General features: G+C 59.9%; 1 protein-coding gene across 2 annotated transcripts in view; it reads left to right on the top strand.

Annotated features, from left to right (window-relative positions):
• The window catches only part of MYO1C (myosin IC), a 28,832-nt gene that overhangs the window by 9,887 nt on the left and 3,424 nt on the right, over nt 1-15,521 (top strand). For both annotated transcript variants that reach the window (XM_064378090.1, XM_064378091.1), the window contains exons 5-28: nt 988-1,068; nt 2,476-2,655; nt 2,735-2,833; nt 3,330-3,443; nt 3,530-3,601; nt 4,464-4,583; nt 4,682-4,764; nt 4,986-5,091; nt 5,437-5,517; nt 5,798-5,889; nt 7,959-8,053; nt 8,131-8,177; nt 8,278-8,358; nt 10,687-10,792; nt 11,013-11,130; nt 11,980-12,093; nt 12,165-12,241; nt 13,026-13,094; nt 13,190-13,274; nt 13,374-13,533; nt 14,135-14,218; nt 14,982-15,075; nt 15,168-15,223; nt 15,349-15,484. In XM_064378090.1, coding sequence (XP_064234160.1) covers nt 988-1,068; nt 2,476-2,655; nt 2,735-2,833; nt 3,330-3,443; nt 3,530-3,601; nt 4,464-4,583; nt 4,682-4,764; nt 4,986-5,091; nt 5,437-5,517; nt 5,798-5,889; nt 7,959-8,053; nt 8,131-8,177; nt 8,278-8,358; nt 10,687-10,792; nt 11,013-11,130; nt 11,980-12,093; nt 12,165-12,241; nt 13,026-13,094; nt 13,190-13,274; nt 13,374-13,533; nt 14,135-14,218; nt 14,982-15,075; nt 15,168-15,223; nt 15,349-15,484 — 2,350 coding nt within the window. The remainder of the gene's footprint in view (nt 1-987; nt 1,069-2,475; nt 2,656-2,734; nt 2,834-3,329; nt 3,444-3,529; nt 3,602-4,463; nt 4,584-4,681; nt 4,765-4,985; nt 5,092-5,436; nt 5,518-5,797; nt 5,890-7,958; nt 8,054-8,130; nt 8,178-8,277; nt 8,359-10,686; nt 10,793-11,012; nt 11,131-11,979; nt 12,094-12,164; nt 12,242-13,025; nt 13,095-13,189; nt 13,275-13,373; nt 13,534-14,134; nt 14,219-14,981; nt 15,076-15,167; nt 15,224-15,348; nt 15,485-15,521) is intronic.

Genomic DNA, 15,521 nt, shown 5'->3' with positions numbered 1-15,521 from the left:
GGTGCTGGAGGTGAGGGAGGGAGGAGAGGAGGGAGGCCGGTGCTGGAGGTGAGGGAGGGAGGAGAGGAGGGAGGCCGGTGCTGGAGGTGAGGGTGGGAGGAGAGGAGGGAGGCCGGTGCTGGAGGTGAGGGAGGGAGGAGAGGAGGGAGGCCGGTGCTGGAGGTGAGGGTGGGAGGAGAGGAGGGAGGCCGGTGCTGGAGGTGAGGGAGGGAGGAGAGGAGGGAGGCCGGTGCTGGAGGTGAGGGAGGAGAGAAGAGGAGGGAGGCCGGTGCTGGAGGTGAGGGTGGGAGGAGAGGAGGGAGGCCGGTGCTGGAGGTGAGGGAGGGAGGAGAGGAGGGAGGCCGGTGCTGGAGGTGAGGGTGGGAGGAGAGGAGGGAGGCCGGTGCTGGAGGTGAGGGAGGGAGGAGAGGAGGGAGGCCGGTGCTGGAGGTGAGGGAGGAGAGAAGAGGAGGGAGGTCGGTGCTGGAGGTGAGGGAGGGAGGAGAGGAGGGAGGCCGGTGCTGGAGGTGAGGGAGGGAGGAGAGGAGGGAGGCCGGTGCTGGAGGTGAGGGAGGAGAGAAGAGGAGTGAGGCCGGTGCTGGAGGTGAGGGAGGAGAGGAGGGAGGCCAGTGCTGGAGGTGAGGGAGGAGAGGAGAGAGGCCGGTGCTGGAGGTGAGGGAGGAGAGGAGGGAGGCCGGTGCTGGAGGTGAGGGTGGGAGGGAGGAGAGAGGCCGGTGCTGGAGGTGAGGGTGGGAGGGAGGAGAGAGGCCGGTGCTGGAGGTGAGGGTGGGAGGGAGGAGAGAGGCCGGTGCTGGAGGTAGGGTGGGAGGGAGGAGAGAGGCCGGTGCTGGAGGTGAGGGTGGGAGGAGAGAGGCTGTTGCTGGAGGTGAGGGCAGGAGGAGAGGAGAGAATCTGAGTGCTGGAGGTGAGAGGCAGCAGTAGCTGCAGGGCAGGTTGGGAACGGCTGGGAGAGAATGCAAGCGTCCCTCATACCCCGTCCACTTCTAGGCCTTTGGAAACGCCAAGACCCTCCGGAACGATAACTCCAGCAGGTTCGGGAAGTACATGGACGTGCAGTTTGACTTCAAGGTACGGCTATGTGTCTGCTGTGAGAGGCTCCCATTAGGTGTGAAGCGCCTACTATGTACCAGGGACCATTCCAGGTGCTGGAATTCCAGGAATCCTGCCTCCCAGGGTGATAGACAGTAAACAGAGAAATGTAGGCCTTGGCAGAAAATGAAACATAGTAAGCAGTAGGGGGCAGTTGCGGTTGGGATAGGGTGAGCCTTGCTGAGAAAGTGGAGTTTTAATGAAGGCCTGACAGCTGGGTGGGGTGGCACCTGTCTGTTGTCCCAGCTACTCTGGAGGCTGAGGCGGGAGGGTCACATGAGGCCAGGAGTCCGAGGTTACCCCAAGCTGTGAGCACGTCTCTGTACTCCAGCGTGGGCGACAGAGGCCTTGTCCCCCAAAAAAATAAAAAATAGGCCTGGCGCGGCGGCTCACACCTGTAATCCCAGCACTTTGGGAGGCCAAGGTGGGTGGATAGTGAGGTCAGCAGTTTGAGATCAGCCTGGCCAACATAGTGAAACCCCGTCTCTACTAAAAATACAAAATATTAGCCAGGCGTGGTGGACGCCTGTAATCTCAGCTACTCAGTAGGCTAAGGCAGGAGAATTGCTTGAACCCAGGAGGCGGAGGTTGCAGTGAGCCAAGATGACGCCACTGCACTCCAGCCCAGGTGACAATGCTAGATTCTATCAAAAAAAAGAATTAGCTGGGCGTGCCAGTGTGCACCTGTGATCCCAGCTACTCTGGAGGCTGAGGTGGGAGGACGGCTTAAGCCCGGGCGGTGGAGGCTGTGGTGAGCTGTGATTGCGCCACTGCGCTCCAGCCTGGGCGACAGAGCAAGACCTTGTCTCCAAAAAACATCACTGTGGCTGCTTCTTTGGGAGATTGGGATCAGATGAATGGATGGTGGGGGGAGCAGGCTAAGCGGGGAGACCAGTTAGGAGGCTGATGTCATCGTGGAGGTGATGGTGGCTCCGGCCAGTGTGGTGCAGTGAAGTGGTGATTCTGGATGTTTTAAGGGTTAAGGCAGCAGTATCAGCTGCCTGATGGGACGTAGAGTCTGGAAGGAAAACAGGCTTCCAGGAGGATGGCCAAGGCCTTGGCTCGAACAGCAAGAAGGATGTGGCCACCACTGGTGCGACGGAAAGGCGCTGACGGGAGGGTGAGGTGTTCAGTTTCAGGCCTGTTGAATTTGGGGTGCCCGTCAGGCATCTGGGCGGAGCTGCCAGGTGGACGGAGTGGCGTGTCCCCATTTCCTAGATGAAGTAGCTGAGTCCAACGTGGGTGGCGTGCCTGAACCACACAGCTCGTGACAGGGCTGGAACTGGAGCCCAGGTCTGGCTGACGGCAAGGGCCAGGCGTGCAGGAGGGAAGAGGGCCTTTTCCCTGGCCCCCCTGACCAGGCCCCGTGCCCTGCCCTGCCCACAGGGTGCCCCCGTGGGCGGCCACATCCTCAGTTACCTCCTGGAAAAGTCCCGAGTGGTGCACCAGAACCATGGGGAGCGGAACTTCCACGTCTTCTACCAGCTGCTGGAGGGCGGCGAGGAGGAGACGCTTCGCAGGCTGGGCTTGGAGCGGAACCCGCAGAGTTACCTGTACCTGGTGAAGGTGAGTGGCCTGCAGGCAGGGCAGGAGCCGCCCGGGGGTCCGGCGCCAGGGCTGGCCACCCAGCTGTGCCTTCCTCCAGGGCCAGTGTGCCAAAGTGTCCTCCATCAATGACAAGAGTGACTGGAAGGTCGTGCACAAGGCCCTGACGGTCATCGACTTCACAGAGGACGAGGTAGAGGTGAGGCCTCTTCCAGGACCCCCTTTCCTCCTGCCACACCCCGCATCACCTTCTTTATTCTTTTGAGACGGAGTCTCACTCTGTCAGCCGGGCTGGCGTGCAGTGGCGCATTCTCAGCTCACTGCAGCCTCCGCCTCCAGGTTCAGGGGATTCTCCTGCCTCAGCCTCCCAAGTAGCTGGGACTGCAGGCACCCGCCACCACGCCCAGCTAATTTTTGTACTTTTAGTAGAAACGGGCTTTCACTATGTTGGCCAGGCTGGTCTCAAACTCCTGACCTCAGGTGACCTGCCCGCCTAGACCTGCGAAAGTGCTGGGATGACAGGCCTGAGTCCCCATGCCCGGCCCCCCCAGTCACCTTCTACCTTTAACGCCCTTTCCCACTTCAGCCCCTTCTCCTCTCAGACCCTCCCCCTACCCCTTCGTGGTGGTCGCTGGTTGCCCTCCTGGGGCTCTCTGGCCCCACTCACCCCACCCACCCCCGGCCTGCTCCCCCAGGACCTGCTGAGTATCGTGGCCAGCGTCCTGCATTTAGGCAACATCCACTTTGCTGCCGACGAGGAGAGCAATGCCCAGGTCACCACCGAGAACCAGCTCAAGTATTTGACCAGGGTGAGTGGGGTGGGCAGAGGGCGGGGGGGGGGATGGTGGGGGCGGGGGTGCACCCTCACCTTACCCTCACCCTCTGCCCTCGGCAGCTCCTCAGTGTAGAAGGCTCAACGCTGCGAGAAGCCCTGACACACAGGAAGATCATCGCCAAGGGGGAGGAGGTGAGCGGGGAGGGAGAGAGAGGGGAGGAGGCGAGGGGGCAGGAGGGGAGGAGGAGGGGAGGAGGGGAGGGAGGAGGAAGAGATGGGGGAGGAGGCTAAGGGGGAGGGGAGGCGAGGGGGGAGGGGAGAAGTGGGGGAAGGAGGAGGCGAGGGGGAGGGGAGGGGAAAAAGTAAGGCCAGGCCTTTGCTTCGGCTGTGGATGTGCAAGTGCTCCAGGGCACCCCCCACTCCCATCACTCCCCTTTCCCGGTCTGCTCCCCGGGTCCCCTCAGCAGTGCTGGAGGGACTTAAGGAAGGCGGCTCAGAGCAGCACAGTGAGAGCTGGGCACGGTGGCTCACACCTGTCATCCCAGCACTTTGGGAGGCCGAGGTGGGTGGATCACCTGAGGTCAGGAGTTCGAGGCGAGTCTGGCCAACATGGTGAAACCCCGTCTCTACTAAAAATACAAAAATTAGCTGGTTGTGGTAGTGTGTGCCTGTAATCCCAGCTACTCAGGAGGCTGAGGCAGGAGAATTGCTTGAATCTGGCAGGTGGAGGTTGCAGTGAGCCGAGATCGCACCACTGCACTCCAGCCTGGGCGACAGAGCCAGACTCTGTCTCAAAAAAACAAAAATGAAGCACAGTGAGCTGGCCAGGGTCACACAGGAAGAGAGCAGCAGACTCCTGCCTTGGGAATGAGGCCTCCTGTCCCTCCACACCTTCCCGCTGGGGTCCCACTGCCAGCACCCCTCTTCGCACCGCAGGCTCGCTGGAGCTGGGAGTGCAGTGGTGACGGCTCCCTGGTCTTCTGCCTGAGCCTGCGGGAGGTGGGGTGCACAGGTTTGGTGGTGTTCCTCTCCTCGCCTCACGCCTCGCCCCCAGCTCCTGAGCCCGCTGAACCTGGAGCAGGCCGCCTACGCGCGGGACGCCCTTGCCAAGGCGGTGTACAGCCGCACCTTCAGCTGGCTGGTCGGGAAGATCAACAGGTCACTGGCCTCCAAGGTGAGGGTTTGGTCCGGGTTGCTCCGAGGTGGGAGGGAGGCGGAGGCGGGGCCGGGGCTGTATGTGGGCTGGCAGACATTGCAATATGACTGCCCTAGGATTCGGACAGCCCCAGCTGGCGGAGCACCACTGTCCTCGGGCTGCTGGATATTTATGGCTTTGAAGTGTTTCAGCATAACAGGTCAGTGCCGCCTTCCGCCGTCCCGTCCTCCTCCTGGGTCTCCTGGCGTGGCCCCTCTCTTCTGTCCCCCAGCCTCTGATTCGTGCTCTGGGATTGCCCAGCCAGCCAGAGGCTGGCTCTGTGTTTTATATCATCTGTGCTCAGGGGCCCCATCCTGCCTTCCGTCCCTCCTGGTCCTCTGTGCCCTCTGAGCCACGCTGGGCTCTTCTCTGTCCTCACAGCTTTGAGCAGTTCTGCATCAATTACTGCAACGAGAAGCTGCAGCAGCTGTTCATTGAGCTCACGCTCAAGTCGGAGCAGGAGGAGTACGAGGCCGAGGGCATTGCGGTGCGTGCAACCTGAGGGCGTTCTCCGTGGCACAGCCTGGGGGCATTCTCCGTGGGCACAGCCTGGGGGCGCTCTCCGTGGCACAGCCTGGGGGCGCTCTCCGTGGGCACAGCCTGGGGGCGCTCTCCGTGGGCACAGCCTGGGGGCGCTCTCCGTGGGCACAGCCTGGGGGTGCTCTCCGTGGGCACAGCCTGGGGGCGCTCTCCGTGGGCAAAGCCTGGGGGTGCTCTCTGTGGCACAGCCTGAAGGCGCTCTCCGTGGCACAGCCTGGGGGCGCTCTCCGTGGGCACAGCCTGACAGGAGGGTGCTGGGCCACCACGATGACACCTCCTTCCCTGTCCTCAGTGGGAGCCCGTCCTGTATTTCAACAACAAGGTCATCTGCGATCTGGTGGAGGAGAAGTTCAAGGGCATCATCTCCATTCTGGTGAGTCCTCCACTCCTCCAGGCTGGAGGCTGGGTGAGGGGAGTCCCCCAAGTCCCCTTTCTCCTTCCTCTGCAGGCTGGCCCACAGAGGGCCGGAGTCAGGGCCTAGCCAGGCTGTGAATGGAGGGTGGAGGGAGTTGCTGCTAGGGTTGGAAGCTCCCTGCTGAGGCCCCCTGCAGATCCACCTCTCCCTGTGTCTGTGCCTCCCAGCATGGTGCCCCCATCTTCTCTGCTCTCCGGCCCTACCCCCACACATCCCTCCCCCGTGCCACACCCCCCAGGATGAGGAGTGTCTGCGCCCTGGCGAGGCCACAGACCTGACATTCCTGGAGAAGTTGGAGGACACCGTCAAGCACCACCCGCACTTCCTGACGTGAGTGGGGCTGCAGGCGGCTGGAGCAAGGCTCCTGTGGGGCAGAGCCTGTGGAGCGCGGGCGTCCCTCATGGCCTCAAGAGGGTGTCCAGGGAAGGTACCGAGCTAAGGACCCCTCACAAGCACCCAGAAACTGAGAAGCTTAGCCAGGCACGCTGAACGCCTGGAGTCTCACCTGCACAGGAGGCTGGGGCCACAGCTTCACTTGAGCCCCGAGTTTGAGGCTGCAGAGCAAGGATCAGTCCACCTCCAGCCTAGGCCACAGAGCGAGATCCCATCTCAAAAAGTGAAAAAGACAGCTGGGCGCGTGGCTCACACCTGTCATCACAGCACTTTGGGAAGCTGAAAGGGTGGATCTTTTGAGGTCAGGAGTTAAAGACCAGCCTGGCTAACGTAAACCGTGTCTCTACTAAAAATACAAAAATTAGCTGGGTGTGGTGGCTCACAACCATAGTCCCAGCTACTTGAGAGGCTGAGGCAGGAGAATCGCCTGAACCGTTGCAGTGAGCCGAGATCGCGCCACGGCACTCCAGCCTGGGCAACGAGAACAAAACTCCGTCTCCAAAAAAAAAAAAAAAAAAGACGACACTAGTAGCCTGATTTCCTCCCTGTTCTTTTTTGAGAATGAAACTTGCTGAGATTTTTTTAGCTTCCTTATTTGGAAATTGCTCTTTATTGAAGGAATCCCCTAAAGTGGGGAGAGGTAGAAACAGGAACCAGCGGCCGGGGCGTTCTGTGCGTCATTGCTGAACCTGAACCGCTCTGTAGGGAGCTGTCCTGCTGTTCCTGCATCTCACCGAGACTCCAGGGGGTTGTCCTTTCCCCAGGTCATCTCTCATCTGGGTTGCTGAGCCGGGCTCAGTCCCAAGGCCATTGAATGCCAAAGCCATAGTATTTTTTTGTGTAATAATATGTTAAAGTCTTGTTTCTGGCCGGGTGTGGTGGCTCACGCCTGTAATCCCAGCAGTTTGGGAGGCCGAGGCAGGCGGATCACCTCACATCAGGAGTTTCACTGGCCAACATAGTGAAACCCCGTCTCTACTAAAAATACAAAAATTGGTCAGGTGTGGTGGTGCGCACTTGTAATCCTAGCTACTTGGGAGGCTGAGGCAGGAGAATCGCTTGAACCCGGGAGGTGGAGGTTGCAGTGAGCCGAGATCGCGCCATTGTGCTCCAGCCTGGGTGGCAGAGTGAGACTCTGTCTCAAAAAGGAAAAAACTTGTTTCTGGGAGTCTCTCTGAATCTATGCTGGTTTGGGGGCCGCGCGATTCATTAAATAATAAAAAACTTGTTTCTGGTTATAAAAATGATCCTGCTCGTTGGAGAAGCGTTGGAATGTTCGCAAAAGCCCCATGAGCCTGTCAGCTGCAGTCCCTGGCTGTCAACAGCGCCAGGCATTTCCCTCCGGCCTTTTTCTATACATTTTTTTTCGTAGTCGGGAACTTACTGTGTATAAGGCTCAGGGCAATGCTGTATCCTGAGTGTTTTCCTGCAGCATCAAACAGAAAGTTTCCTCAAAACCCTTCCTGCCGAGGCTCTGACCCACACACTCCCCTTTCCCCTGGCCTTTCGGGGCCCCAGGCCAATCCCAGGTTTCTGCTGCAATCTCAAGGCTACCACCTATCTCCATGCTTCTATCTTTGTCTGTATCTCTGGTTATTGCCTGGAATAGTTCTTAAAAGTATGGACCAAAGGGTATAAACACACCTTGGACTTAAGTACTTTTTCCAGGCAGCAGATTCCATTCTGAAAAGCAGCGGGCAGCTCACCACCCCCTTGCGAGCAGAGCCCGAAGCATCGAGAGTTGCCCTCCCAGCAGCAGCCCTGGCGGTCAGGAGGCACAGGCCCTGGTCCTGGCGCTGTGTGGCCCTGGGCAAGGCTGTCTACCTCTCTGAGCCACTGTGGTCTGCTCTACTGGGGGAGACTGCTGGCCCTGCCTGGCTTCCCACACAGCACAGGGGTTGCGACCCAGCCCTGGGGTGCACCTACTCTTTGCTGGGTGGCTGTCTCCCGCTCCTGAGGTCCCTCCTGCAGCCTGGCCATCTGCAGCTTCCTCCCTGTCACCCTAGGCACAAGCTCGCTGACCAGCGGACCAGGAAATCTCTGGGCCGAGGGGAATTCCGCCTTCTGCACTATGCTGGGGAGGTGACCTATAGCGTGACCGGTGAGGATTCTGGGCTGGGTCCCCACAGGGGCCACAGGGAGGCTCTGTCTCACCTCACATGTGCTCTCCCCTCCCAGGGTTTCTGGACAAAAACAACGACCTTCTCTTCCGGAACCTGAAGGAGGTGAGGGGGACCTGCGGTGGGGGCCGAGGGGGAGGGGGGCCCCCCACAGCTCTGCACCTGTGTCCCTGTGCCCCAGCCTGACCCCGGCTCTGCCACACAGACCATGTGCAGCTCGAAGAATCCCATTATGAGCCAGTGCTTCGACCGGAGCGAGCTCAGTGACAAGAAGCGGCCAGAGACGGTGAGGAGGGGTGGGGCCGGGCGTGGGTGAGGGTTGAGCGAGCCTGGGAGCTGGCAGCATGCGTGTGAGCCTGTGTTGGTGCCCGTGTGCACGTCTGGGGGTGTCTAGGGGGCTGCTTCTAGGTGCCTCTTTGCCTGCTTCCTTTTTTTTTTTTTTTTTTTCAGACTGGGTCTCGCTCTGTTGCCCAGGCTGGAGTGCAGTGGCACAATCTCAGCTTGCTGCAACCTCCGCCTCCCGAGTTCAAGCGATTCTCCTGGCTCAGCCTCCCAAGTAGCTGGGATTACAGCCTCGCAGCACCACGCCTGGCTAATTTTTTGTATTTTTAGTAGAGACAGGGTTTCGCCATGTTGGCCAGGCTGGTCTTGACCTCCTGACCTCAGGTGATCCGCCTGCCTTGGCCTCCCAAAGTGCTGGGGTTACAGGCGTGAGCCTCGGCTTCCGGCCCTGTCTGCCTGCTTCTGTGTGTGCTGTGTCTGTAGTGGGGCCCTGTCTCTTAAGCGGGGGGCTATGCCTGTAGGGGAATCTGTGTGTGCTCCTGTCTCCGTGTGGGTGTCCATATGTTGACACCTGCCTCTGTGTGGGCACTCTCATGTCCACCCACTCAGCCGACATTTATAGCAGACGCTGCCAGGCACCCGGTGGGGTGGTGCACCTGCAGCCATGTGCACAGGGTGCTCTGCGAACTTAGAAGAGGAACAGCAGACGGCCTCAGGGGCAGAAGGAGTGAGGGCTGGGAGGCTCCCTGGAGGAGGGAGCATTGGATATCACTTGAGAATGTCAGATGAACCTATAGTGGGGGCCCAACCCAGACACTCAATTCGAAAAGGCCAGGAGCTGTGCCGGAAAGCGATGGCGTCAAGGAGAGGGACCAGGAAAGGCAGGCGTGGCCGCAGTGCCAGAGGCAGGGAGAGCTCTAGCGAGCTGGGGGTGAGGGGTGGCCGTTGGGCTTGGCAAGGAGAGGATCAGGGCAGCTCCAAGAAGAGTGGGGTCGGTCGGCAGGGAGGTGGAGGCCAGACTGCTCACCAGGGAGGGCATGTAGGCGCCATTCCGCCCATGGTCTGGCTCCCTGGGCCCTGCCTGCTGCTGCTGTCCACCCCACCGTCTCCTGAAGTGCCCACATCCTCCTTGCACTAGCATCTCCCTGCTGAGGATGCGTGCACACCCCTCCGGCCCAGGCCTCTCCAGCAAGCCACAGACTCCTATATCTCTTCTCTCCCCACATGGTCCCAGGCACCCTGGACCCCACTGGTCTATAACGGATGGGCCCTTGGTCTCTTCTCCAGGCTTCCTCCTTCTCTGTCCCTAACTCAGGACAGGGATTACTCTCCACCCAGTCCCCCAGGCCAGAAACCTGGGTGTCATCCTGGTCCTTTTTTTTTTTTTTTTTTGAGACAGAGTCTTGCTCTGTTGCCCAGGCTGGAGTGCAGTGGCGCGATCTCGGCTCACTGCAACCTCCGCCTCCTGGGTTCAAGTGATTCTCCTGCCTCAGCCTCCCGAGTAGCTGGGATTACAGGCACCTGCCATCATGCCCAGCTAATTTTTGTATTTTTGTAGAGACAGAGTTTTGCCATGTTGGCCAGGCTGGTCTCGAACTCCTGACCTCAGGTGATCCACCAACCTTGGCCTCCCACAGTGGTGGGATGACAGGCGTGAGCTACCCGGCTCCCTGGTTCTCTACTCTCCTGCCTCCCTCATACAGCTGCTGGATCTTGCTTGAGTCCTCAGCAACTTCCCTTGTCTCTGGCTCCTTCCCCGTGGGATTACAGGCGTGAGCCACCGCGCTGGCCCTCCTCCTCATCCTGTAACATCCAGAAGACTCTCCTGATGCTCCCTGCCCCTTGGACTGGATGTGTTGTCCCTTTCTGGCGCTCTCAGAACCCCCAGGAATACACCTGTTATTCACCGGCCACCCGGGGTTGTGGGTCTTTGCTAAGTGTTTCTCCCCCTGGCCTGAGATATTCCGGGTCCGGCAGAGCAGTTTACCCCGATCATATCCGAATGCATAGCATGGGACACGCTGCTTGGGAATGCAGCCCTGGACTTCTAGAAAGAAAAAGAAGGGCAGCTAAAGGGGGTTGCTGGGACACTTGAGCAGGAGTGTGAGGCTGGAGCGCTGCTGTAAGCGGAGGTCCCTCGCCCAGCCAGAGGGGTCTGGGGTGGAGTCTGGCCCCTTCCTTTTCTGCGGGGAAGGTGTGGTGGGAGGAATAAGGCCAGGCGGAGTTAGGGGCTGCTGCTCGGGTCCCCAGCCGGGGGAGTGGGCTACTCGCTGCTGGGGTCATGAGCTTTAGCCCAGCTCCCGCCAAGCTTCCTTGCCTCCTGGCCTCCCAGGTTGCCACCCAGTTCAAGATGAGCCTCCTGCAGCTGGTGGAGATCCTGCAGTCTAAGGAGCCGGCCTACGTCCGCTGCATCAAGCCCAACGACGCCAAGCAGCCCGGTAGGCCTCTCCTACCCGGGACTTCGGCCCGGCGTCCCCTGCAGGCGACAGGCGGTCAGCGCCAGCCACTGACCACTCCCTCCCCAGCCCGCTGACCGCCCCTCCCCCTCCCCAGCCCGCTGACTCCCCCTCCCCCAGGTCGCTGACAGCCCCTCCCCCTCCCCCTCCCCAGTCCGCTTACCGCCCCCCCAGCCCTCTGACCGCCCCTCCCCATCCCCAGGCCGCTTTGACGAGGTGCTGATCCGGCACCAGGTGAAGTACCTGGGGCTGATGGAGAACCTGCGCGTGCGCAGAGCCGGCTTCGCCTATCGCCGCAAATACGAAGCTTTCCTGCAAAGGTCGGGACGGGTCCCGCTGGGGCGCCCGGGGTGGGGGCGGGCGGGAGGGAAGGAGCCCCTGGGCCCCATTTTAGAATGTGGACGAGGGGCCCTGGGCCGCTGTGGGACTTGCGGCAGGAGCCTTTGGTGGAAAGAACACCTGGCCGGTCCCCTAGGCCGTGCCCTGCAGGAGCACCTGGTCGGGAACCTGAGGCCTGACCCACGCCCCGGGCACCAGAGGCGACGGTAGCAAGCCTTGTAGGCAGCTTCCGAGGAGCTCAAAAAGGGTGGAGCAGCTTTGTGGTTCTGAGCTGAGGCCCGGGCCTCAATCGATGTGAATTCCATCTCTGCCACTTTTAGTCTCCTGGCCTTAGGTAGATAACGGTTTCCTCATCTTTAAAACGGGGGATGCTGGACGAGGTGGCTCACACCTGTCATCCCAGCACTTTAGGACGCTGAGGCAGGTGGATCAACTGAGGTCGAGAGTTGGAGACCAGCATTACCAGCATGGAGAAACCCCATCTTTACTCAAAACACAAAATTATTCACAGGGAACAAAGCAAAAAAAAAAAAACCTTGGCCAGGCATGGCGGCACATGCTCGTAGTCCCAGCTACTCAGGAGGCTGAGGCAGGAGAATCACTTGAACCCAGGAGGCAGAGGTTGCAGTGAGCTGAGATCACACCATTGCACTCCAGCCTGGGCAACAGAGTGAGACTCCATCTCAAAAAAACAAAAACAAAAATGGGGGCAGTGACCCAGTGAGCCCCCTGTGAGCGGTGAACAAGTCCATGGGAGCACCCAGCAGGTGCCCAGAGCAGGGTGCTGCCTGGGGTGGGACTGTGTGCATTCCCCCTCCTCCTGTCCCCAGATACAAGTCACTGTGCCCAGAGACATGGCCCTCGTGGACAGGACGGCCGCAGGATGGAGTGGCTGTGCTGGTGCGGCACCTGGGCTACAAGCCAGAAGAGTATAAGATGGGCAGGTGAGTGGTGCCCGAGCCTGATGGATGGGGGAGGGGTGGCAACCCAGGGCTCATCACTGCTGCCCTCCCAGGACCAAGATCTTCATCCGCTTCCCCAAGACCCTGTTTGCCACAGAGGATGCTCTGGAGCTCCGGCGGCAGAGCCTGGGTAAGAGAGAGGCGGCCGGGCACGGCGGCTCACGCCTGTAATCCCAGCACTTTGGGAGGCCAAGGCAGGCGGATCATGAGGTTGGGAGTTCGAGACCAGCCTGACCAACATGGAGAAACCCCATCTCTACTAAAAATACAAAATTAGCCGGGTGTGGTGATGCATATCTGTAATCTCAGCTACTTGAGACGCTGAGGCAGCAGAATTGCTTGAATCCGGGAGGCAGAGGTTGCAATGAGCCAAGATCACACCACTGCACTATAGCCTGGCAACAGAGCAAGACTCCATCTCAAAAAAAAAAAGAAAAAGAAAAAGCCAGGCACAGTGGTTCATGCTTGTAATCCCAGCGCCTTGGGAGGCTGAGGCTGAGGCAGGCAGATCACCTGAGGTCAGGAGTTCAAGACTGGCCTGGCCAACATGGCAAAACCCTGTCTCTACTAAAAATACAAAAGTTGGCCAGGCAAGGTGGTGCGTGCCTGTAATCCCAGCTGCTTGAGACACTGAGGCAGGAGAATCGCTTGAACCCGGGAGGCAGAGGTTGCAGAGCAGAACTCTGTCTCAAAAAACAAAAAAAAAGAACACCACCCCCCAACCTCCCCATCCCCCTCCCCGCCCCCAACACTGGGGTCTGTTCTGGGGAGTAGGGAAGTCACATTCATTCTCCTTTACAACTCTTCCAGCTTTCTCCCTTCTCACAGTCTGGCCACTCCTGGAGTGCAGACTCCGCCCAGCTCCCCCGCTGGCTCCCCATGCTCTGGCCAATTGCCTTTCTTTTCCAACACAGCCACCAAGATCCAGGCTGCCTGGAGGGGCTTTCACTGGCGGCAGAAATTCCTGCGGGCGAAGCGATCGGGTTCGTGGCCCCGTGGGTGTTCGCGAGGGGCGGGGTCTGGGGTGGGGCCCCCGTGGTGAGAAGATGGAGGTCAGCCATCTGGTCCCTCTCCACAGCCATCTGCATCCAGTCATGGTGGCGTGGAACGCTGGGCCGGAGGAAGGCAGCCAAGAGGAAGTGGGCTGCGCAGACCATCCGACGGTTAGCGCCAGGGTGCCGGTGGGGGCTGCAGAGCAGGGCGTGAGGGGGTTGCACGGTTGCACCAGGCCCCTCACCCCTGCCCCATCTGGCCCCACCCAGGCTCCTCCGAGGCTTCATCCTGCGCCACGCCCCGCGCTGCCCCGAGAACGCCTTCTTCCTGGACCACGTGCGCACCTCTTTTCTGCTAAGCTTGCGGCGGCAGCTGCCCCAGAATGTCCTGGACACGTCCTGGCCCACGCCTCCACCTGCCCTGCGAGAGGTTTGTGGATGCCCCCACCACGTGAGGGGCCCTCAGAGTACACAGCAGAAGGATCTGGTTTCTTGGGGCTGAAGGATCAGTAGGGGAGGCTCATGGACGGCCAGGACCGGAGCTGGGCAGTGAAGAGTAGGTCTTTTTTTGTTTGTTTTTGTTGAGACGGAGTCTTGCTCGGTCACCCAGGCTGGAGTGCAAGTGCCCGATCTCAGCTCACTACCACCTCCGCCTCCCCGGTTCAAGCGATTCTCCTGCCTCAGCCTCCTGCATAGCTGGGATTACAGGCACTTGCCACCACGCCCAGCTAATTTTTTTTTTTTTTTTTTTTTGTATTTTTAGTAGAGATGAGGTTTCACCATGTTGGCCAGGCTGATATTGAACTCCTGACCCTGTGAGCCACCCGCCTTGGCCTCCCAAAGTGCTGGGATTACAGGCCTGAGACAGCACGCCCACCAAGAGTAAGGTCTCTTGAGAGGACTTAGGAGGGGAAGCATCATCCAGATGGAGGGGGCATTGCTTATCCGAAGGCCAGGGTAGCATGGCTTTGATGTCTTCAGAGGGAAGGGCCCGCGCTGTCCAGGAGCTCTGACCCCACTCTTCCCCTCAGGCCTCAGAGCTTCTGCGGGAGTTGTGCGTGAAGAACATGGTGTGGAAATACTGCCGGAGCATCAGCCCCGAGTGGAAGCAGCAGGTAGGTGAGCAGGGCTGGGTGAGGACATGGCAGTGGAGTTGGGAGCCACAGGCGTCGCTCAAAGGGTGTCGGCTTGGAGGGGCACTTTCCCCAGTCTACCATATTTACCCCAGTCTACCGTGTTTACCCCAGTCTATCATATTTACTCTGGTCTGCTGTATTTACCCTAGTCTACTGGCGACCTCAGTTGGATGCCAGGCCCTGCTAGGTCTCATGTAGGAAGTGGAGACTGGAGTACCTTTGGGGTGGCAAATAGGGTTCATCTCATGGGCCAACTGCCCTTGATTGGTAGAGACTGCTCAGAACCCTGTGTTGAAAAGTCTGTGTCTTCACTGGGATCTATTGGTGATGTCTGCCCTGGTTACAGCCATTGGTGGATGTGCCTTGTATTTGCCAACTCAGTACTGGATGATGCTCAGGGACCCACCCAGCTTAGATAACCTACAGTAACCCTGAATATTAGTGATCTGTTACCTACAAGACCCCAAGCTGGAGCTGAATCTCAGGGGCGCCCGGGCCTGATGGGGTGGGGAATCATTTCCAAAGCCAGTTTCACAGCCTAACAGCTGCTGGGAATGCTTGGTGGGAGCAGAGGGTAAGGAAGTGGGGGGTTGATGGGAGTGTGAGAGGCAGGGCTCAGCCACCTGGTGCTGGGACCAGAGAGCGGGGAAGGGAGGCTGTCTCAGGTCCTGAGGCTGGCCCTGCCCCCGAAGATGGTGCCCCCCCACCCCCAGCGTGACACTCTTCCCCGCCTCCTCCTCAGCTGCAGCAGAAGGCCGTGGCTAGTGAGATCTTCAAGGGCAAGAAGGATAATTACCCTCAGAGCGTGCCCAGGCTCTTCATCAGCACTCGGCTTGGTGAGCCCCTGACTTCTACACTCCAGGCTTTCCTCGCTGTCCTGGTCCCCCGTCGCCTCCTCTGACCTCCCTCCCCGCCATCTGGGTTGCAGGTGCGGACGAGATCAGCCCCAGAGTGCTGCAGGCCCTGGGCTCTGAGCCCATTCAGGTAAGAGCCTGCCCGCAGCACGCAGTCCAGCAGCACGCTTCTGTCGCCAGGAGCTGGAGGGCAGGTCGGGCACAGGCGGCAGCGGGAGCTTCTGCCCAGCCCTTCAGCCTGGCCTCTGTCCTCAGTACGCCGTGCCTGTCGTGAAATACGACCGCAAGGGTTACAAGCCCCGCGCGCGGCAGCTCTTGCTCACGCCCAACGCCGTGGTCATCGTGGAGGACGCCAAAGTCAAGCAGAGGATCGATTACGCCAACCTGACCGGTCAGCCAGAGTCCAGGGCAGTGGGGGAGGGCCCTGC

Source organism: Aotus nancymaae, unplaced genomic scaffold, assembly GCF_030222135.1.
Source record: "Aotus nancymaae isolate 86718 unplaced genomic scaffold, 86718_ANA_hifiasm-v0.15.2.pri h1tg000018l, whole genome shotgun sequence".
NCBI lineage: Eukaryota > Metazoa > Chordata > Mammalia > Primates > Aotidae > Aotus > Aotus nancymaae.
Note: the sequence above shows the minus strand (reverse complement) of the source record. Positions and strands in the feature narration are given on the sequence as shown.